The 24206-nt window shown below is 43.7% G+C and overlaps 1 protein-coding gene across 1 annotated transcript in view; it reads left to right on the top strand.

The window, feature by feature from the left end:
- LOC138970219 (histone-lysine N-methyltransferase SETDB1-like) overlaps positions 1 to 24206 on the top strand; it is a 56282-nt gene that overhangs the window by 26845 nt on the left and 5231 nt on the right. Inside the window, exons 14-25 of the mRNA XM_070342716.1 lie at positions 440 to 625; positions 1129 to 1244; positions 3415 to 3519; positions 5059 to 5152; positions 5545 to 5726; positions 9690 to 9737; positions 16311 to 16424; positions 16867 to 17096; positions 17924 to 18100; positions 20773 to 20829; positions 23063 to 23181; positions 23698 to 23786. Of these exons, the coding sequence (XP_070198817.1) occupies positions 440 to 625; positions 1129 to 1244; positions 3415 to 3519; positions 5059 to 5152; positions 5545 to 5726; positions 9690 to 9737; positions 16311 to 16424; positions 16867 to 17096; positions 17924 to 18100; positions 20773 to 20829; positions 23063 to 23181; positions 23698 to 23786 (1517 nt within the window). The remainder of the gene's footprint in view (positions 1 to 439; positions 626 to 1128; positions 1245 to 3414; positions 3520 to 5058; positions 5153 to 5544; positions 5727 to 9689; positions 9738 to 16310; positions 16425 to 16866; positions 17097 to 17923; positions 18101 to 20772; positions 20830 to 23062; positions 23182 to 23697; positions 23787 to 24206) is intronic.

The raw sequence follows: 24206 nt of genomic DNA, 5'->3' as shown, positions 1-24206 counted from the left end.
ATCATAAAGGGATGATTTGAGTGGATGCCTTTTTTAACTACAACATCAGGGTAAAACATTCCCAACACGCACACACACACACACTCACACACTCATTCACTCACTCACTCACAACACAGTGATGACGCTAATATTGTTTCAAACTGGTACACAAACTTTTATGATGAAAACTATCCAGAAAAAAAGGTAGACTGGTCATTGGAAGCAGTAAGAGTCCAACTACTGGTTTTGTTGTTTTACCAGCGAAAAAAACGGTAGTTCTAAAAATCAACCAGTAGGTTATACGGCAGCCAATTATTTTCCGGTATTTTTTCATTTGAACCGGTAAAATACCGGTAATTACCGGTTAACGCCAATACTGCAACATGCACACATTCAATACTGTCAGTCCTCATACACGAACAGCATGTTCAATTCCGGACCAATTTTTCATTTGCAGACATTCTGTGACATCAAAGACTTATCTTACGGCAAAGAGAAGGTCCCTATCTCCTGCGTCAACGCCATTGACCGCGAGTATCCAGCATACGTGGAATATTCCAGCTACAGAATTCCAGCCACAGGCGTCAAGATTCCTCTGGATGATGAGTTTCTTCAGTGTTGCGACTGCACGGACAACTGCAGGGTAAAGAGAGACAGAGAGATTAGCTTTGCAATCACAGATTGATTTCATTCAAGTAATTTTATGAAAAACAAAAACATTTGGTAACATATTTACAACTACTTTTTAAGAGACATTTTTAGTTCCTGTACTTCAGTAACGACATAGACTTGTTAGCCTATCAGGGTTTCATTTACTAGTGCGCCCTGCGCCATTGGCTCATTAAATCTGAAAATGTCCCATCACAATTCCCTTCAGTGCGTCAAAGGGCGAGATAAGCAAGGGTAAGGATTTACGCCCATGAACAAGATAATTACAATTATAAAAAGAAGATATGCAAGTTACATTTTTGTTAGAAAGTTTATGGTTCGTAAGGATGAGAAGGTACAACAGTCTTTTTGATTGGTTTGTACTTACTTTCCTTTTCAGAGATAATTGAAACGTCAGTGTTGTTTTAGCTTGATCAGCCGTTTTGGATTCAGGTTTGTGAGCTTTTCTGCAATGGAGCAACTTTTGTGTTGTGACAGGACCGGTCAAAGTGCGCGTGTCAGCAGCTGACAATTGAGAACACCGAGTGGATCGGAGAAAGAGATCCCGACGCAGGCTACCAACACAGGCGTCTCCAAGAACCCATCTTTACTGGGTAACCTAGCTTTTACCCTCTTGTTTTTGTTGACTCACATGCGAAGCAAAAGTGAGTCTATGTACTCACCCGAGTCGTCCGTCCGTCCGTCCGTCCGTCCGTCCGGACGTCCGTCCGTCCGTCCGGAAAACTTTAACGTTGGATATTTCTTGGACACTATTCAGTCTATCAGTACCAAATTTGGCAAGATGGTGTATGATGACAAGGCCCCAAAAAACATACATAGCATCTTGACCTTGCTTCAAGGTCAAGGTCGCAGGGGCCATAAATGTTGCCTAAAAAACAGCTATTTTTCATATTTTTCCCATTTTCTCTGAAGTTTTTGAGATTCAATACCTCACCTATATATGATATATAGGGCAAAGTAAGCCCCATCTTTTGATACCAGTTTGGTTTACCTTGCTTCAAGGTCAAGGTCACAGGAGCTCTTCAAAGTTGGATTGTATACATATTTTGAAGTGACCTTGACCCTGAACTATGGAAGATAACTGTTTCAAACTTAAAAATTATGTGGGGCACATGTTATGCTTTCATCATGAGACACATTCGGTCACATATGATCAAGGTCAAGGTCACTTTGACCCTTATGAAATGTGACCAAAATAAGGTAGTGAACCACTGAAAGTGACCATATCTCATGGTAGAAAGAGCCAATAAGCACCATTGTACTTCCTATGTCTTGAATTAACAGCTTTGTGTTGCATGACCTTAGATGACCTTGACCTTGGGTCAAGGTCACATGTATTTTGGTAGGAAAAATGTGTAAAGCATGTGAGTCGTATGGGCTTTGCCCTTCTTGTTGGTGTTGTTGTGTTGTTGTTGTCATTGTCGTCGATGGGCGCAATGGCATAGTGGATAAGACATCAGCCTCCTGAGCGGAAGGGTGTGGGTTCGAATCCCGGGCCTCTGGTGGGTTTAGGGTTGAGATTTTTCCGATCTACCAGGTCAACTTATGTGCAGACCTGCTAGTGCCTTATTCCCTTCGTGTGTACACGCAAGCACAAGACCAAGTGCACATGGGAAAAAACCCTGTAATCCATGTCAGAATGTGGTGGGTTATAGAAACACAAAAATACCAAGCATGCATTCTCTGAAAGCAGCGTATGGCTCCCTAAATGACGGGGTAAAAATGGTCATACACATCAAAATCCGTGGGAGTTTCAGCCCATGAAAGATGTTGCTGTTGTTGTTGTTGTTGTTGTTGTTGTTGTTGTTGTTGTTGTTGTTGTTGTTGTTGTTGTTGTTGTTGTTGTTGTTGTATGATCCTCTTAACAAAGATCAGACAGAAGAAGACTGAACATGGGCTGTAGTTTTGGTATCATGGTTAAGCATCAAGTATGGCCTAGGCAAAATGTAACTGTCAGTGCCTACCACCACATACTCTCGGGCACGTTTTTGTCTCAAATCAGTTGAAAATGAAAGTGTACTTTACACGCAAAATTATAATCAGAGATGTTAGCCTAGGCTGTTTGCTGTGCATCTAGTCAGATTGTTGATAACAAGCATGCAAAAGGTCTGACTTTGTTGCTTCAGCTAATAAAAGGTTCAGGCTTTTCATTTACAGTTGCATCCGACAGGTAAAAGACATTGGAAGAAATATTTGATCTTTTTAAACAATTTTTCACAGCCAAGCTGATTGTCCATGTCTGTAATCTAAAAACAAAGAGACTGCCAACGTTCCAAAATTAGGAATAGAAAAAATAAGAAAGGTAAGTTGTTTTGTCAAGTTGGTAGAGCACTGGACTTGTGATCCTAAGGTCGCTGGTTCGAATTGGGGCCGGGATGGACACGGGTCAACTTTATGTGCCAGACCCAGAGACGGAAGCCATGTCCCACCCCCTTGTCACCACATGGCACGTAAAAGATCTTGGTCGATCTGCCTTAAGTGCAGGTGGCTAAATACACCTAAACACGCAGACACCTGGATAGTGCGACTCCGTTGCTGCTAGCTTTCCACTGGGAGGAAGCGACCCGAAATTCCCAGCGATGGGACAATAAAGTAATGAAAAAGAAAATGAAATGAAGATAAGTGTTGTGTAATTAGTGTTTCTCTGTGCACTTAAAGGACGTCTGGGTCGATATATTTGCAAAAGTAACGTTTTGTTTTGTCAATAATTAAATGTTCCAACAACTAACCTTTCTTGGTTTTTGTCCATGTCTGTGTTTGCAGGTTGGTTGAATGCAACGCTCGCTGTAAGTGTGACAGTCGCTGCAGAAACAGAGTGGCGCAGAACGGTCTCAGCTGTCGTCTGCAAGTCTTCAAGACGGAAAAACGGTAATTGTTGCTGCTGTTGTTTTGAAGTAATGTACTGTTCAGTGGAACCCGCTTTTAGGACCTCCAACATTCTGCAAAAAGGATGTCATTTACACAGGTTGTCAATACAAAATCTGAACAAAAAAGGATGTCATTTACACAGGTTGTCAATACAAAATCTGAACAAAAAAGGATGTCATTTACACAGGTTGTCAATACAAAATCTGAACAAAAAAGGATGTCATTTACACAGGTTGTCAATACAAAATCTGAACAAAAAAGGATGTCATTTACACAGGTTGTCAATACAAAATCTGAACAAAAAAGGATGTCATTTACACAGGTTGTCGATACAAAATCTGAACAAAAAAGGATGTCATTTACACAGGTTGTCAATACAAAATCTGAACAAAAAAGGATGTCATTTACACAGGTTGTCAATACAAAATCTGAACAAAAAAGGATGTCATTTACACAGGTTGTCAATACAAAATCTGAACAAAAAAGGATGTCATTTACACAGGTTGTCAATACAAAATCTGAACAAAAAAGGATGTCATTTACACAGGTTGTCAATACAAAATCTGAACAAAAAAGGCACACACACAAAAAAAGCCAGATCTTAAAAGAGGGGTTTGACTGTACATTTTGGTACGCAGACTTCAGACCAATATTGTGCACAACTTAGTTTCAAGCAACAGCATAAACATGGTGGGGTTTGACGGACATTTCTGGTTTAGATATTGTTGTTTTTATTCTGCAGTCATTCTGTGTGCAGCCATGATTTAAAAGTGAAGGTTTCAGCATCAAATGCATGGACGACTCAGATCTGATTGTGTCTTTGTCAAATGACTCTCAGTACTGAGCTGCAGGTACTCACTCACCTGATATCACGAATATCATTTCCTGCAATGTCCTCACAACACATCCTCGCACGTTCAGCCAAGTTTTTTTTAAACTTGGTCTTGTCCCGGAGAAAGGGACATGTTCAGAACGGAACTTTAGATATAAGGATATGAAATAATCGTACATTTGACTCAAGACAGTGATGACATTTCTCTTAACTCTTTTCCAGATTGACGGGCGCAGTGGCGTGGTGGTAAGACGTCGGCCTCCTAATCGGGAGGTTGTGAGTTCGAATCCCGGTCGCTGCCGCCTGGTGGGTTAAGAGTGGAGATTTTTTTGATCTCCCAGGTCAACTTATGTGCAGACCTGCTAGTGACTTAACCCCCTTCGTGTGTGCACGCAAGCACATGAACAAGTGCGCACGAAAAAGATCCTGTAATCCATGTCGGAGTTCGATGGGTTATGGAAACACGAAAATACCCAGCATGCCTACTCAACGAAAGCAGAGTGAGCTGACTATGCTCTCAGAGCATAGTGTGAGGAACCCAAATGGGCAAACGAGCTCACACGTAACCAGAAAAATTCTGGAACGCTGAAGAAGAAGAAGAAGAAGATAAGGCAAAGTTTAAGCCAATGGGAAAGGCTTGATAAGACCTGTCACCCAGTTTCACACAGGCCTTTGGTTCATTTTCTCTGCCTTTGTTTTGCTTACAGTGGATGGGGCCTGAGGTGTTTGAACGACATTCCCAAAGGAGGCTTCATCTGTATCTACGCTGGTCAGCTTCTCACCGACATGGGTGCAAATTTTGTAAGTCGTCTTAGCTTCTTTCCTTGTCAGTGGTCCCAGCGACAAGCGGGGGTGGGGAAATACCTCAGTCGGTAGCGTCGCTGGCTTTAAGACCCTAATTGTTGTTGAGTGATGTTTAAAGTGGCACGCACGCACGCATGCACACACACACACGCACGCACGCACATACGCATGCACGCATGCATGCATGCACACATGCACGCACGCACACACACACACACACACACACATACACACACATACACACACGCACGCATGCACGTACACACGCACACACACACACACACACACACACACACACACACACACACACACACACACACACACATATGCATGCAGATTACAAACTTCTCACAGCTAGATAAAAAAAATCCTGATATTTCGTCAAACAGGATGGCAAGCAGTACGGAGATGAATATCTCGCAGAGCTGGACTTCATCGAGGTGGTTGAGCGTCAGAAAGAAGGCTACGAGAGCGACGTCGAGGAAATCGTTAACGACAACGCTGAAGAAGACGACGACGAAGATTACCGGAACGATAACCCGCAAGAAGATAGTGGCAACTCTAGTGATAGGTGTGTTTGGTGTGTTTGTTGTACACTAGTGATAGGTGTGTTTTGTGTGTTTGTTGTATACGAGTGATAGGTGTGTTTTGTGTGTTTGTTGTACACTAGTGATAGGTGTGTTTTGTGTGTTTGTTGTACACTAGTGATAGGTGTGTTTTGTGTGTTTGTTGTAAACAAGTGATAGGTGTGTTTTGTGTTTGTTGTACACTAGTGATAGGTGTGTTTTGTGTGTTTGTTGTACACGAGTGATAGGTGTGTTTTGTGTGTTTGTTGTACACTAGTGATAGGTGTGTTTTGTGTGTTTGTTGTACACTAGTGATAGGTGTGTTTTGTGTGTTTGTTGTACACTAGTGATAGGTGTGTTTTGTGTGTTCGTTGTACACTAGTGATAGGTGTGTTTTGTGTGTTTGTTGTACACTAGTGATATGTGTGTTTTGTGTGTTTGTTGTACACTAGTGATAGGTGTGTTTGTTGTACACTAGTGATAGGTGTGTTTGTTGTACACGAGTGATAGGTATGTTTTGTATGTTTGTTGTACACTAGTGATAGGTGTCAGACATGGGATTCTTCCGTAAATTTACGGAATTCCGTAAATTTTTAGGCTCCAGCGATCATTCTTGAGATTCGTGCAAATCCGCTGAGAAAATTTTGGGGTATATGTAGGTATAGACCCAAGTTTTTCGGCCGGTCCGCTGATCGCGACGCTCCATTCCATACTATTCTTGAACGGTTGGTTCCTAAAACGGTCAGACTGTTGCTGGTCGATCCGTATGGGAACGCGCTCTTTGTCTCCTACAGTCACCGTTTCAACGTAGCTATCGGGGATTCAGTATAAGCATACCGTATGAGAATGATTCGGCGCCATTTTTACATCGCTTCGAGCCACCTGCCAAAATGATGAGGAAGCTAAAGCGAGACGAAACCGTTCTAGCCCGGGAAATTGACCAGCAGAAGTACAAGAAAAATCTCTGGAGATTCGACTGGCTCGATGAAGTTGTATCATTGAGCTGGAAATACGAGAAAGGCCAGAAGACACAAGACGTGAAACTGAAAGTTGGCGATGCTTTTGCTAAAATCAACTTGCCGGGAAAAGCTCAGTGCACTTTGTGCAACGATGTTAATGTTATCAACTACGGCTCCAATGGAAAGACTGCCCTCAAAAGGCACTTGAAAAGCAACAAGCACCTGACTATCCTGAAAACCCAGTCGGGTAATCAGTCACTGGGGTCGTTTGGCACCGACAAGGTAAGAACATTGAAACCACACCGTCACACGCCACCACCCCCCCCCCCCCACCCCCCACCCCCACCTCTCTCTCTCTCTCTCTCTCTCTCTCTCTCTCTCTCTCTCTCTCTCTTTCTCCTCCTTATTTTGAGTCTTAGCGTAAAATTAATTTGAGAAACATGGGAAGGAAGAGAAGGGGGGGGGGCTATGATTAAGCTGAAATATGCATTTCAGGGCCATTTTTGTGTGTCTAAAACACTAAAAATCTTCAGCTTCTGGGGGCTTTGCCCCCAGACCCCGACCAGGGGCATCGCCCCTGGACCCTACTGGGGGCCGCAGAAGGCCCCCAGACCCCCACCGTCTTTTTCCTTAATTATCACTTTTTCTGAATCCCATGTCTGAGGTGTGTTTTGTGTTTGTTGTACACGAGTGATAGGTGTTTTGTGTTTGTTGTACACTAGTGATAGGTGTGTTTTGTGTTTGTTGTACACTAGTGATAGGTGTGTTTTGTGTTTGTTGTACACTAGTGATAGGTGTTTTGTGTTTGTTGTACACTAGTGATAGGTGTTTTGTGTTTGTTGTACACGAGTGATAAGTGTGTTTTGTGTGTTTGTTGTACACGAGTGATAGGTGTGTTTTGTGTGTTTGTTGTACACTAGTGATAGGTGTTTTGTGTTTGTTGTACACGAGTGATAAGTGTGTTTTGTGTGTTTGTTGTACACGAGTGATAGGTGTGTTTTGTGTGTTTGTTGTACACTAGTGATAGGTGTGTTTTGTGTGTTTGTTGTACACGAGTGATAGGTGTTTTGTGTTTGTTGTACACTAGTGATAGGTGTGTTTTGTGTTTGTTGTACACTAGTGATAGGTGTTTTGTGTTTGTTGTACACTAGTGATAGGTGTTTTGTGTTTGTTGTACACGAGTGATAAGTGTGTTTTGTGTGTTTGTTGTACACAAGTGATAGGTGTGTTTTGTGTGTTTGTTGTACACTAGTGAAAGGTGTGTTTTGTGTGTTTGTTGTACACGAGTGATAGGTGTGTTTTGTATGTTTGTTGTACACTAGTGATAGGTGGGTTTGTTGTACACTAGTGATAGGTGTGTTGTGTGTGTTTGTTAAACAGTATTACCTGCGATGAAAGAACACCCTTGGGACCAGGCAAAAGTGTCCGTGAATTGCAGGTGTTATGCTTTTAGTTTGGCATGCTACGTTTTGAGACTAATTGCTACACTCATTTGCTACTCTGAAAATTCCATAAATAACTAAATTGCTACATTTGAGGCTTCACAAGGGTTGGCAGGCCTGCAGGTGGCCTGTCATGTCAGGTATTCTGAAGTCAGGATAATAGAGAAAGGGACAACAGAAATTGTCATCATTTTCACGAGTTTTCATTCACAAACACCTGGTAAATAAATCTCATGTTCCCCATGCAATAACTCGAGGTGGTAAATGGGTTTGAGTTTTCATGTGAAACGTGGATTGTCAAAGTAAAAGCCAATCAGGCTGATTGTTTGATGTGTGGAACCATCGTGGCTTTGGATTTGTGTTTCCGAGGACAACGATTGTAAGCATTCACTCTCAAAGACCCAATCAATGTTGATAATTACCGCGGCGACTCATGGTCAATTTGCAACTTATCTCTGTAATCGCAAAATCCACAACGAAAAGTCATAAACACTTAAAAGAAAAGAAATATGCTCAACACTTACTGAATTCACAGGTATGATCGCAGCTCTGTACATTTTCAGACTGGAAGAAAAGCGTCAACAAGCTACGTTTGACGTCACATACAAGTTTGACGTGTTATCTCGTGCTACTGTGACGATGCTTTGTGGCCCGGAGTTGGATTCTAAAAATTCGTCTCCCTGTGGGTTATTGTGCATTTTGTTGCACAACCAAAATGATGACAAAAACGATGTTTGGTGGCTTGTCGTCAGACCAGCACTTTGTTGTTGGTCCTCGGGGAGCATATCGCCTTTTGTCTCATATTTATCAACCGCGGCCTTCGGCCTTGGTCGATAAAGATGAAACAAAAGACGATATGGTCCCCTTGGACCAACAAAAAAGCTGGTCTGTCAACAAGCCACCAAACATCTTATAGTGTCCTTTGGTGGGAGGCATTCTCGAACAGGACGAGCCTTGCATCACAGGTTCCACTGTGGGGGGGAGGGGGGGGGGGGGGGGGGGGGGAGAGTTTGAGGAGCATAGTGCCGAGTTTACCCTGTGGAAGGGACGTCACATTCTGAAAGAAGAGTGACGGTTTGAGTTTCACTCAGTAGAACGGTGAACATCACATGGGGCATAATTAAGTTATTGCCGTTTGAGCCTTGTTGTGTGTTTTGGAGAGAAAGGTGATGTAATGGGTGTGTGTTTTAGTTTGTGTGGTAATGGGGGAGGGGGGGGGTTAGAGGCAGTATGTGTGTTGTTCTGAAGACATTTTGATATATATGCGTTTGTGTGTTTTATTAAAGTATTGTTGGGTGGAAAGGAAAGAGGGAGAGAGTGTGTGTGTGTGTGTGTGTGTGTGTGTGTGTGTGTGTGTGTGTGTGTGTGTGTGTGTGTGTGTGTGTGTTACATACAAAGAAGAGATTTGGGGTTCAGAGTCTGAGTAAGACATGATCTAGATTTGTTGTACTTGGTTGCTGTTCATCTTCTGGGTGTCTACTTTTTATTATTGAAAAGCATTTCAGAAGCATCACAGTGAACCTTTGCTTCAAATATACTTTATAATGATGTGTTATGTGTTTTACAGCGACTTTGAGGCAGGAGGAAGGGTGGAATCCAAGGTGCATGCCACAAGGTGAGAGTGCAGATTTTGAAACCAGTTGATAAAGTGTGGACAGGGTAGGGAGGGGAAGAAGGTACCTGTTTCTATTGATCTTTCGCAGAATGCTAATTTTATTCTATTTAAGCTTTTTTGTAACTATCAGGGGGGGTGGGGGGGGGGGGGGGGGGGAGAGATAGCTCAGTTGGTAGCAGTGCTGGCTTGAAACCATTTTTTTGCAAAGGCTTGAGTTCAACCCCCACGTTTGGTGATGGATTTATTTCCTAGAGTCAACTTTGTGCAGACTATCCCCTTGTGCAAGCACGCACCGGACCAAGAGCCCAAGTTCACAGTCAAAGTCTTAAGGCTAGAAAACATCAACACACACATGCACAGGACAATGAGCCCAAGTTCACAGTCAAAGTCTTAAGGCTAGAAAACATCAACACACACATGCACAGGACCAAGAGCCCAAGTTCACAGTCAAAGTCTTAAGGCTAGAAAACATCAACACACACACGCACAGGACCAAGAGCCCAAGTTCACAGTCAAAGTCTTAAGGCTAGAAAACATCAACACACACATGCACAGGACCAAGAGCCCAAGTTCACAGTCAAAGTCTTGAGGCTAGAAAACATCAACACACACATGCACAGGACCAAGAGCCCAAGTTCACAGTCAAAGTCTTGAGGCTAGAAAACATCAACACACACATGCACAGGACCAAGAGCCCAAGTTCACAGTCAAAGTCTTGAGGCTAGAAAACATCAACACACACATGCACAGGACCAAGAGCCCAAGTTCACAGTCAAAGTCTTGAGGCTAGAAAACATCAACACACACATGCACAGGACCAAGAGCCCAAGTTCACAGTCAAAGTCTTGAGGCTAGAAAACATCAACACACACATGCACAGGACCAAGAGCCCAAGTTCACAGTCAAAGTCTTGAGGCTAGAAAACATCAACACACACATGCACAGGACCAAGAGTCCAAGTTCACAGTCAAAGTCTTGAGGCTAGAAAACATCAACACACACATGCACAGGACCAAGAGCCCAAGTTCACAGTCAAAGTCTTGAGGCTAGAAAACATCAACACACACATGCACAGGACCAAGAGCCCAAGTTCACAGTCAAAGTCTTGAGGCTAGAAAACATCAACACACACATGCACAGGACCAAGAGCCCAAGTTCACAGTCAAAGTCTTAAGGCTAGAAAACATCAACACACACATGCACAGGACCAAGAGCCCAAGTTCACAGTCAAAGTCTTAAGGCTAGAAAACATCAACACACACATGCACAGGACCAAGAGCCCAAGTTCACAGTCAAAGTCTTAAGGCTAGAAAACATCAACACACACATGCACAGGACCAAGAGCCCAAGTTAACAGTCAAAGTCTTGAGGCTAGAAAACATCAACACACACATGCACAGGACCAAGAGCCCAAGTTCACAGTCAAAGTCTTGAGGCTAGAAAACATCAACACACACATGCACAGGACCAAGAGCCCAAGTTCACAGTCAAAGTCTTAAGGCTAGAAAACATCAACACACACATGCACAGGACCAAGAGCCCAAGTTCACAGTCAAAGTTTTAAGGCTAGAAAACATCAACACACACATGCACAGGACCAAGAGCCCAAGTTCACAGTCAAAGTCTTAAGGCTAGAAAACATCAACACACACATGCACAGGACCAAGAGCCCAAGTTCACAGTCAAAGTCTTAAGGCTAGAAAACATCAACACACACATGCACAGGACAAAGAGCCCAAGTTCACAGTCAAAGTCTTAAGGCTAGAAAACATCAACACACACATGCACAGGACCAAGAGCCCAAGTTCACAGTCAAAGTCTTAAGGCTAGAAAACATCAACACACACATGCACAGGACGAAGAGCCCAAGTTCACAGTCAAAGTCTTAAGGCTAGAAAACATCAACACACACATGCACAGGACCAAGAGCCCAAGTTCACAGTGAAAGTCTTAAGGCTAGAAAACATCAACACACACATGCACAGGACCAAGAGCCCAAGTTCACAGTCAAAGTCTTAAGGCTAGAAAACATCAACACACACATGCACAGGACCAAGAGCCCAAGTTCACAGTCAAAGTCTTAAGGCTAGAAAACATCAACACACACATGCACAGGACCAAGAGCCCAAGTTCACAGTCAAAGTCTTGAGGCTAGAAAACATCAACACACACATGCACAGGACCAAGAGCCCAAGTTCACAGTCAAAGTCTTGAGGCTAGAAAACATCAACACACACATGCACAGGACCAAGAGCCCAAGTTCACAGTCAAAGTCTTAAGGCTAGAAAACATCAACACACACATGCACAGGACCAAGAGCCCAAGTTCACAGTCAAAGTCTTGAGGCTAGAAAACATCAACACACACATGCACAGGACCAAGAGCCCAAGTTCACAGTCAAAGTCTTAAGGCTAGAAAACATCAACACACACATGCACAGGACCAAGAGCCCAAGTTCACAGTCAAAGTCTTAAGGCTAGAAAACATCAACACACACATGCACAGGACCAAGAGCCCAAGTTCACAGTCAAGTCTTAAGGCTAGAAAACATCAACACACACATGCACAGGACAAAGAGCCCAAGTTCACAGTCAAAGTCTTAAGGCTAGAAAACATCAACACACACATGCACCGGACCAAGAGCCCAAGTTCACAGTCAAGTCTTAAGGCTAGAAAACATCAACACACACATGCACAGGACAATGAGCCCAAGTTCACAGTCAAAGTCTTAAGGCTAGAAAACATCAACACACACATGCACAGGACCAAGAGCCCAAGTTCACAGTCAAAGTCTTAAGGCTAGAAAACATCAACACACACACGCACAGGACCAAGAGCCCAAGTTCACAGTCAAAGTCTTGAGGCTAGAAAACATCAACACACACATGCACAGGACCAAGAGCCCAAGTTCACAGTCAAAGTCTTGAGGCTAGAAAACATCAACACACACATGCACAGGACCAAGAGCCCAAGTTCACAGTCAAAGTCTTGAGGCTAGAAAACATCAACACACACATGCACAGGACCAAGAGCCCAAGTTCACAGTCAAAGTCTTGAGGCTAGAAAACATCAACACACACATGCACAGGACCAAGAGCCCAAGTTCACAGTCAAAGTCTTGAGGCTAGAAAACATCAACACACACATGCACAGGACCAAGAGCCCAAGTTCACAGTCAAAGTCTTGAGGCTAGAAAACATCAACACACACATGCACAGGACCAAGAGTCCAAGTTCACAGTCAAAGTCTTGAGGCTAGAAAACATCAACACACACATGCACAGGACCAAGAGCCCAAGTTCACAGTCAAAGTCTTGAGGCTAGAAAACATCAACACACACATGCACAGGACCAAGAGCCCAAGTTCACAGTCAAAGTCTTGAGGCTAGAAAACATCAACACACACATGCACAGGACCAAGAGCCCAAGTTCACAGTCAAAGTCTTAAGGCTAGAAAACATCAACACACACATGCACAGGACCAAGAGCCCAAGTTCACAGTCAAAGTCTTGAGGCTAGAAAACATCAACACACACATGCACAGGACCAAGAGCCCAAGTTCACAGTCAAAGTCTTAAGGCTAGAAAACATCAACACACACATGCACAGGACCAAGAGCCCAAGTTCACAGTCAAAGTCTTAAGGCTAGAAAACATCAACACACACATGCACAGGACCAAGAGCCCAAGTTCACAGTCAAAGTCTTAAGGCTAGAAAACATCAACACACACATGCACAGGACCAAGAGCCCAAGTTCACAGTCAAAGTCTTGAGGCTAGAAAACATCAACACACACATGCACAGGACCAAGAGCCCAAGTTCACAGTCAAAGTCTTGAGGCTAGAAAACATCAACACACACATGCACAGGACCAAGAGCCCAAGTTCACAGTCAAAGTCTTAAGGCTAGAAAACATCAACACACACATGCACAGGACCAAGAGCCCAAGTTCACAGTCAAAGTTTTAAGGCTAGAAAACATCAACACACACATGCACAGGACCAAGAGCCCAAGTTCACAGTCAAAGTCTTAAGGCTAGAAAACATCAACACACACATGCACAGGACCAAGAGCCCAAGTTCACAGTCAAAGTCTTAAGGCTAGAAAACATCAACACACACATGCACAGGACCAAGAGCCCAAGTTCACAGTCAAAGTCTTAAGGCTAGAAAACATCAACACACACATGCACAGGACCAAGAGCCCAAGTTCACAGTCAAAGTCTTAAGGCTAGAAAACATCAACACACACATGCACAGGACCAAGAGCCCAAGTTCACAGTCAAAGTCTTAAGGCTAGAAAACATCAACACACACATGCACAGGACCAAGAGCCCAAGTTCACAGTCAAAGTCTTGAGGCTAGAAAACATCAACACACACATGCACAGGACCAAGAGCCCAAGTTCACAGTCAAAGTCTTGAGGCTAGAAAACATCAACACACACATGCACAGGACCAAGAGCCCAAGTTCACAGTCAAAGTCTTGAGGCTAGAAAACATCAACACACACATGCACAGGACCAAGAGCCCAAGTTCACAGTCAAAGTCTTAAGGCTAGAAAACATCAACACACACATGCACAGGACCAAGAGCCCAAGTTCACAGTCAAAGTCTTAAGGCTAGAAAACATCAACACACACATGCACAGGACCAAGAGCCCAAGTTCACAGTCAAAGTCTTAAGGCTAGAAAACATCAACACACACATGCACAGGACCAAGAGCCCAAGTTCACAGTCAAAGTCTTAAGGCTAGAAAACATCAACACACACATGCACAGGACCAAGAGCCCAAGTTCACAGTCAAAGTCTTAAGGCTAGAAAACATCAACACACACATGCACAGGACCAAGAGCCCAAGTTCACAGTCAAAGTCTTAAGGCTAGAAAACATCAACACACACATGCACAGGACCAAGAGCCCAAGTTCACAGTCAAAGTCTTAAGGCTAGAAAACATCAACACACACATGCACAGGACCAAGAGCCCAAGTTCACAGTCAAAGTCTTAAGGCTAGAAAACATCAACACACACATGCACAGGACCAAGAGCCCAAGTTCACAGTCAAAGTCTTGAGGCTAGAAAACATCAACACACACATGCACAGGACCAAGAGCCCAAGTTCACAGTCAAAGTCTTGAGGCTAGAAAACATCAACACACACATGCACAGGACCAAGAGCCCAAGTTCACAGTCAAAGTCTTAAGGCTAGAAAACATCAACACACACATGCACAGGACCAAGAGCCCAAGTTCACAGTCAAGTCTTAAGGCTAGAAAACATCAACACACACATGCACAGGACAAAGAGCCCAAGTTCACAGTCAAAGTCTTAAGGCTAGAAAACATCAACACACACATGCACAGGACCAAGAGCCCAAGTTCACAGTCAAAGTCTTAAGGCTAGAAAACATCAACACACACATGCACAGGACGAAGAGCCCAAGTTCACAGTCAAAGTCTTAAGGCTAGAAAACATCAACACACACATGCACAGGACCAAGAGCCCAAGTTCACAGTCAAAGTCTTGAGGCTAGAAAACATCAACACACACATGCACAGGACCAAGAGCCCAAGTTCACAGTCAAAGTCTTAAGGCTAGAAAACATCAACACACACATGCACAGGACCAAGAGCCCAAGTTCACAGTCAAGTCTTAAGGCTAGAAAACATCAACACACACATGCACAGGACAAAGAGCCCAAGTTCACAGTCAAAGTCTTAAGGCTAGAAAACATCAACACACACATGCACAGGACCAAGAGCCCAAGTTCACAGTCAAAGTCTTAAGGCTAGAAAACATCAACACACACATGCACAGGACGAAGAGCCCAAGTTCACAGTCAAAGTCTTAAGGCTAGAAAACATCAACACACACATGCACAGGACCAAGAGCCCAAGTTCACAGTCAAAGTCTTAAGGCTAGAAAACATCAACACACACATGCACAGGACCAAGAGCCCAAGTTCACAGTCAAAGTCTTAAGGCTAGAAAACATCAACACACACATGCACAGGACCAAGAGCCCAAGTTCACAGTCAAAGTCTTGAGGCTAGAAAACATCAACACACACATGCACAGGACCAAGAGCCCAAGTTCACAGTGAAAGTATTAAGGCTAGAAAACATCAACACACACATGCAGAGAAAAGGATTGGGTTTTGAGAGAAAAAGAAAAAGTACCTGAACAGTGTGTTGTTCGTCCTTCGTTCCCGAAGATGATCACAGACTCATGGTACGCTTGGATGTCTTGTCTGATGGGTTCTGAGTTGGCAGTTGAGGCCTACCCAGGCCAGGAAACACCCCCGGAAGATACGGCTGCTGGGGCTCTGGCAGCGCTGGCTTTTGTTCTGCATCGGCAATTCATTGGGCTTCAAAAAAAAAGAAGATTAAAACCCAACTGATCAGACAATGCCATAAGGAAGGGTGGCTTAGGTCGGTTGGTCTTACAAATAATAATAATGAGGATATTTATATGGCGCAAATCCTAATACAGTTCTAAGCACCTCACAAAAACATACATAAATATATTATTCTTATCACTTACAAGTGTCTGATCTTTTGGGATTATGTTGTCAGGAGGAAAAAACCGACAGAAGACACATCGGATGGAGAACACAAGGACGGCAAGATAAAACCGGAACCTTTGACTAAACTGGTGCTGAAACGACAGTCCACGGATAGTGGGGAATGGTAAAGTGTTCCTTTGGTCTGGTGCTTGTTTCTGATCCAACTTGTGGTGGCTTGTCATGTGGCTGTGGTACACAGTGCATTGGGGGGGGGGGCGTTTTGTGTGTGGTGTGCTTGTGAGACTCTGTGTGTGTGTGGTGTGTGTGTGTGTGTGTGTGGTGTGTTTGTGAGACTCTGTGTGTGTGTGTGTGTGTGTGTGTGTGTGTGTGTGTGTGTGTGTTTGCTGTCTTTAGGTAACTTGGAGTCAAGGCTTGCACTGACTTTGAATGATTTGTGTTGGAAAAATTCAGGTCTGAAAAAGGAGGGAGTCATGAAATGGGGGTAAATTTACAGAGGTTATGAAGAGAACATGTGAACAAGCAAGGTGTGAAAAGGGGGAGGTCTGAAACTGGAGGTGTGAAAGGTGTGAAAAGAGGTGTTGCACTGTGTCCGTCTTTTTGCACAGGACGAGGGAAGAGAAGAAAGCCGGGACATCGACCGTCACAAAGGTTGAATCGACAGAGGACTCTCCCATCGAGATCGACAATGACGAGGACAGTGGCAAAGACAACGAGAAGATGAAAGAAGATCCGATGGACACCGATGAGCTTCCCGACTTGGACAAACCTGCCGACAAAGAGGAGGAAGAGAAGACCACGGCACAGCCTGCAGTGAAGACAGAATCCATCAAAACAGGTGATTTGCATACTTGTATGCATCCACGCATGTGTTCGTTGACGTTACCTTCACTTTTAGCTATTTTGGGGTAACAAAAATGTCATTACAAGAGGTTTCATGTTTGACTCGGGTGAGTTTGAGTTTGTTTGTTTTGTCTGGAATTACAGCTTTCTCTGTGTTTGGTGTAACACTGTTTTCTTGCAGCATGCACTGCTCTTGTGCAATTTTGTGACATCACTGCAGCAAATTCATGTCAGACTCGTAGACATGTAAGGAAAATGAGGCCAGTCTGATTTTGCTGATGCATCATCAAACTGCAATAGGTAATGCGTCTTAACCCCTTCACTGCCACAGTATAACAGCATTATCCGAACGGTCTATGAGAAAGAACTGTGTTTAGAACCCCTACAAGTACTTGGACAGTGGTTACCTCCCATTTAGTTTTCAGAAATGTCCTGAAATGTTGTTGACACAAATCCCACGTATGAGATACGGTTATGGGCGTAGGACAAACCGAAAATGACCACGTATTACATACGGGGTGGGCAGTGAAGGGGTTAATAGAAACTCAGATCTGTAGACATACATTGGGATCTGTTTGCTTTATAGCGAATGAGAAGAAGAAGAAGAAGTCTGCTTCTCCACTCTACCCCTCCCCTCACAATACCAACCCCCATTTCGCAAGGGTAAGAATGAACTGACAAGTTTCTGATGAGTTTTTTGTGTGTATGTTCCAATAGTTGCAGGACATTTAGGTTATTGTTTGTATTGAAATTTCAGGTGCTGCTGTTCGCTAGCAAGTAGCATGCCTGCTGTGTTATAAGTCACAGCAATTATTATTTCAGAAATGAAAGTTGAGCCAGACCACAGCCCACAGCTGTCGCTAGATGCTGAGGAAAGTGACAGCAGACAGCTGTTTGAAACCGACAGCGCTAAGCTGTCGCTCTCTGGGAGCGCTAAGCTCTCTCAAGCTGACGACAAAAAGCCGTCAAATACTGACAGCACAGAAATTGCTCACCGAGGTAGGTGAGGCGAAGCCGATGAAGTGACCTGCCGGCCTGACATCACTTGGCTGCCAGCATAGCGCTTAGTTTGCTCTGGCACTGTACATAGTGGTTGCAAAGAATGACTGCCCCTGCTGTGTAGCTGTCAGGGGGGTATATTCACCCCCTCTGCACAGTCGGTTTAGCCCAAGCGTAAAGTAGAAACTGAACTTGTTCTTTTTTCTTTGTAGCTGAAAGTATCTTTGGGGCTTGTGTTCAGTTTCTTAGATATTTTCTGTTCTTTTATTTTATTTTTTTAAATTTTTTGTTGTTGTGCTGTCTTACTTGACCACGATTTTAATTTAAAGACATTTTTAGAAGATGAAGAAGCAACATGATTTCAGATTATTTGAAATTATTAAGTATTCTGAATTTTACTACTGAAGAATGAAATTAATAACTCAATCATAATGAGTCATACACACTTACAGATGAAACATAATTATATAGAATCATGGTCTTGAAAGCTGCAATGGCTTGGATAAATCTCTGTAGTAAGCAAACTGGGTTAAAGGAAGTATTTTGCAAAGAATTCTTGCACGCTCTGAGCAATAACCTGGGGGGTTTAAAATACTAGCATCTTTCCCATGGTTTGAATGGGTTATCCAATGCACTTACTCTCACCATGAAATGGTGCTGGTTTTCCTAAAATAATCAGCGATAAAACCCTGCTGTCAACTTGTGCTTGAAATCTTTGACAAGTGTATGAACGCTACTAGCTTGCTTACTTGAAATCCTCTTTTTCATACATGATTGGCAAAGCACAGACGACTTGAGTTTTGCCTTGCCTTGCCTTGCCTTGCTTGGTCTTGTCTTGTCTTGTCTTGTCTTGTCTTGTCTTGTCTTGTCTTGTCTTGCACAACGGGTGACGGAAAAGCAAGGTTTATTGTTTTTACACTCTTGTTACTTGATGGTACAAGCTGTCATTGTGTTTGCGCTTTAAAGTTTAACCCTGGGTGATGCTTTGGCTGTTAGGGGCAGAATATACCTGCGCAGTTTCAGCGGCACAGATGACGCACTGCATATTATTGATGCTGCGATAGGGATTATGATGAGTACTTGGCCTGTTTTCCTTTCACGCAACGTGTAGCGGGCTGGGGCAATCTGCAGTGCGTCGTCTGTCCTGCTGAAGTTACCTATATGGGTGAGCGCCGGGCCTTACATGTACTGTCTGTGTGGAGGGGGTCCTTTGTAAAGCTTCAGTCACACACGCGATTCAATCTTGAGCCGATCGCACATCACATCGTAGGCCATTGATCCGTCACACGATGAACAATAGACGAACGATTGACTAACGATTGACGAACGATAACTCCATGCGAGCGGGGCGGAAGTGACGTGTCACAGTGAACACGGCAAACGCGCTTTGCGAGAGCAGACGCTAATGTTCGAACATCGCTCTACCTTTCTGAAAAATACCTTTCAGCATTTCGCCTTTGCGAGAAATAAAGTTTCCAGACAGTTGCAATTAATGTTTTCCGACCGCTGTACACGCCTAAAACATCTCCTTTATATCTGAGTAAGAAACTGTTCCTCCAAAAAGTTTTGAATCGACGAAGAGACGCTGTCCGCCACTGTCCGCCATTATTTTACGTCACGGCGTGAAGGCCGCAACTACGCGTTCTGATTGGCTCTGCCCCTGCGATTGACTGACGACTGGGTCGCAGGAATAGAACAAGTTCTAAAGCTCAAAGCTACGAGGGTATCGCATGAGACTGAGTCGCAGACTTGTCGTAGCTATTTTCCACGACTCGGTCGCCCGTGTGACAGGGTAAATCTCACGATTGAATCGCGTGTGTGACTACCCTCTAAGACTGCTTGACCTGAGCTTGTGTGTTTTGCCTTGCTTTCTTTCTCGACATCAGCCAGGGTTGAGTTATACATTTTGCTCGTGTTGTTTTCATTTTATTGCTGTTTTTGGCTCACGTAAGTGTAGCCTATGCGATGCTAACTTTTGTCTGTCTGTGCGTGCGTGCGTGCGTGCGTATGTATGTATGTCTGTGGTAGAAACTTTAACATTTGACTGAACACCGAAATACTAATTTTACCTGGTTATTATTCAAGCAACAGCATCAAAGTATTGAAGCAATGATCAACATTTCGTCGGCACGTATGTAGTTAAAGTGTGTATCCAAAGAAAACGGCTGGTGGGGGGTTTTGGAGGGGTAAAAACAGGTGACTGGATTGTGTCGTGTGTGGTATGTAGACCAGGTCAGGGGTCAAAGGTTAGGTCAGATCGCGTGAAGGATTGTGGTATAGATACAGTTATCACCGAGCTGCAGTTCTCCGATTCGGAGAAGACGATTTCACATTGTTCGGTTTCGTAGCGCCAGAAAAATAGATAAAGAAGATACCAAAGGAGATTTCCTACAGGTTAATCTGCACAGCATGTTTCCAGTGTCAGTGCGAGGAAGCGCTGTCGAAAGCGCAGTGTCGATCTGGCCATCTGGCAGTCGTGTCCCCGTAAGTAGGCTACAGACAGACAGATCTAGATCTAGTGTCTCGCACTCTTGCACCGTGTCACCTATGCTTACTGTGTGTGTGTATGTGTGACGGAGTGATTGAGTTTGTGTTACTGTTTGTCGATTTCTTACGTGAGCCTTGAAGGCTTCGCCTCTTGTTAATTCTGACGTTACTGTGAATTGTTTCAGCCCGAAAGAGCACGGGTGGGTCACGATTCAAGAACCTGCCCAACCCACGTATGCAAGGTATTGTATCTTTGTTTTTGTGTCTGCATCATGTCTGTATGTGTTCGTATCCTAGGCATACAAGTCACTTTCTTGGAAATGAGAACAAATGATGTCTATTTTTGACTCACATGCGAAGCAAAAGTGAGTCTATGTACTCACCCGAGTCGTCCGTCCGTCCGTCCGTCCGTCCGTCCGTCCGTCCGTCCGGACGTCCGGACATCCGTCCGTCCGGAAAACTTTAACGTTGGATATTTCTTGGACACTATTCAGTCTATCAGTACCAAATTTGGCAAGATGGTGTATGATGACAAGGCCCCAAAAAACATACATAGCATCTTGACCTTGCTTCAAGGTCAAGGACGCAGGGGCCATAAATGTTGCCTAAAAAACAGCTATTTTTCACATTTTTCCCATTTTCTCTGAAGTTTTTGAGATTCAATACCTCACCTACATATGATATATAGGGCAAAGTAAGCCCCATCTTTTGATACCAGTTTGGTTTACTTTGCTTCAAGGTCAAGGTCACAGGAGCTCTTCAAAGTTGGATTGTATACATATTTTGAAGTGACCTTGACCCTGAACTATGGAAGATAACTGTTTCAAACTTAAAAATTATGTGGGGCACATGTTATGCTTTCATCATGAGACACATTTGGTCACATATGATCAAGGTCAAGGTCACTTTGACCCTTATGAAATGTGACCAAAATAAGGTAGTGAACCACTAAAAGTGACCATATCTCATGGTAGAAAGAGCCAATAAGCACCATTGTACTTCCTATGTCTTGAATTAACAGCTTTGTGTTGCATGACCTTGGATGACCTTGACCTTGGGTCAAGGTCACATGTATTTTGGTAGGAAAAATGTGTAAAGCAGTTCTTAGTGTATGATGTCATTGCTAGGTTTAGTTACCCTAAAGGTCGAGGTCAAGCATGTGAGTCGTATGGGCTTTGCCCTTCTTGTTGTGTGTTGAAATGAGTCCATAATATGATCAGTAGCACAATTCTTTGAAATGCTCACTGAAAAATTGATGATCGTTTGTTTTCTTCTTGGAAAAAAACTCTTGTTGCTGCTAGCTGTTCACTAGGAGGATGCAACCTGAATTTCTCTGCAATGGGATAAGAAATCATAACATTAAAAAGATGGGTGTGGGAGCAATGGCCTTGTGAATAAGACACAGCCTCACATGCGGAACCGGCACGGTTGGCCTAGTGGTAAGGCGTCCGGCCCGTGATCGGGAGGTCGTGGGTTCGAACCCCGGCCGGGTCATACCAAAGACTTTAAAATTGGCAATCTAGTGGCTGCTCCGCCTGGCGTCTGGCGTTATGGGGTTAGTGCTAGGACTGGTTGGTCCGGTGTCAGAATAATGTGACTGGGTGAGACATGAAGCTTGTGCTGCGACTTCTGTCTTGTGTGTGGCGCACGTTATATGTCAAAGCAGCACCGCCCTGATATGGCCCTTCGTGGTCGGCTGGGCGTTAAGCAAACAAACAAACAAACAAACAAACAAACAAACAAACAAAACCACATGCGGAAGGTTGAGTGTTCAAATCCTGGTGGGTTATGGTTGTAGGTTTTTCCAATCTCCCAGGTCAACTTATGTGCAGACCTGCTGGCGCCTTACTCCCCTTTGAGTGTACACGCAAGTACAAGACCAAGTTCACAATGAAAACATACTGTAATTTATGTCAGAGCTCATTGGGTTATAGAAACACGAAAATACCAAGCATGCATCTCCTGGAATTGGTGTATGGCTGTCTAAATGGCGGGGTAAAAACGGTCATAGACGTAAAAGCCCTCTCGTGCTAAAAAGACAAGAGTATATGGGAATTTCAGCCCATGAACGCAGAAGAAGAAGAATCACAAAAATACCAAGTACACAACAGTGTACATGGGAGTTTCAACCCATGAACGCAGAAGGAGAAGAAAAAGAAAATGACGTAAAAGAGGGGTTCCACTGTACAGACAACTTGTACACTGTACCGTTATTTTTTATTCAATTTTTTTAATTTTTAATTTTTATTGTTTTCATCCTCTCTTGCTTGTCCCGACGCTTGTTCCCCCTCCCAGTATGCTCTCACGCCGCCCCGTCCCAGCATTCACTGCAACATCCACCCCTGAACTTCGTTCCGCCGCCAGACACTGTACCGTTATTTGTTTCGTCTTCTTCGTCCTTCTTCATACAGTATTTTTGGGTCTTTTTATTGAAATAAAATGAGTGTAAATGCCATGTGCGTGGTGTTGTTTCAGCAGACTCTGAGGAGGAGGACGTGAAACCAAAGCCAGGGACACGACTTTTCTTCAAAGACGCGTCTTCCTGTTACATCATGGACGCCAAGTCCGTGGGCAACATCGGCCGCTACCTCAACGTACGCGCACTGTCACACAATACAATATGATACAATACAATAATACTTAATTATCTCAAAAGAGAAATTACATTGTGGCTGAACACATAATAACATTAAAACACATCCATGCTGAATGCATAATAACATTAACACACATCAATATAAACAACAATTACACACACACACACATTTTTTTGGTACATTGGAAGCCGTCTTTTAGGACGTCCTGATTTCACATTCCCCCTTTTAAGACTCCCCCCTCCCCTCTTCCTTAAGACTCCCCCCTCCCCTCTTCCTGAAGACTCCCCCCTCCCCTCTTCCTTAAGACTTTGATTTGAGACTTCCCCTTCTAAGTCCCTTCAATTAAAGAACCCCCCCCCACACACACACACACACATTAAGACCCTTTGATTTAAGACTCCCATGTTATGACCACGCTCCTCCAATTAAAGACCTCTCTTTTTGCTTCAGGTCGCTTTAAAAAAAAAACTAAGGTTTAATTGTCTCACTTTCCCTTGTTTTGTTTTTTTACAGCATAGCTGCAGTCCGAATGTGTTTGTTCAGAACATCTTTGTGGATACTCATGACCTGCGCTTTCCCTGGGTGGCCTTCTTCGCTGGACAGTACGTGTCTGCTGCATTTTGTTTGTCTTATATGAATTATGTGTATGCTTCCTTGTTTTGTGTGTGTGTGTGTGTGTGTGTATGTGAGTATGTGTGTGTGTGTGTGTGTGTGTATGTGAGTGTGTGTGTATGTATGTGAGTGTGTGTTTGTGTGAGTATGTATGTGTGTCCATGTGTGTGTGTGTGTTCGTGTGCTGCTAATGTTACCTTGGACATTTGTTTTTAGTCTAGTTATTATACTTTTCATGTTTCCATGTTGTTACTGTTAATAGTGCTGTCATGATGACAAAGCTGGTCAGGCAAAAAAGATCCTTTTATCATGAGGCAACTTGATGCTGCATTCTCCATTCAAACCGCCAGAACTGGATCCCATAAGAGTGTTCCCATTAACTGGAGGGGGGGGGGGTAAGGAGGGAGGAA

Source organism: Littorina saxatilis, linkage group LG7 (genome assembly GCF_037325665.1).
Source record: "Littorina saxatilis isolate snail1 linkage group LG7, US_GU_Lsax_2.0, whole genome shotgun sequence".
NCBI lineage: Eukaryota > Metazoa > Mollusca > Gastropoda > Littorinimorpha > Littorinidae > Littorina > Littorina saxatilis.
Note: the sequence above shows the minus strand (reverse complement) of the source record. Positions and strands in the feature narration are given on the sequence as shown.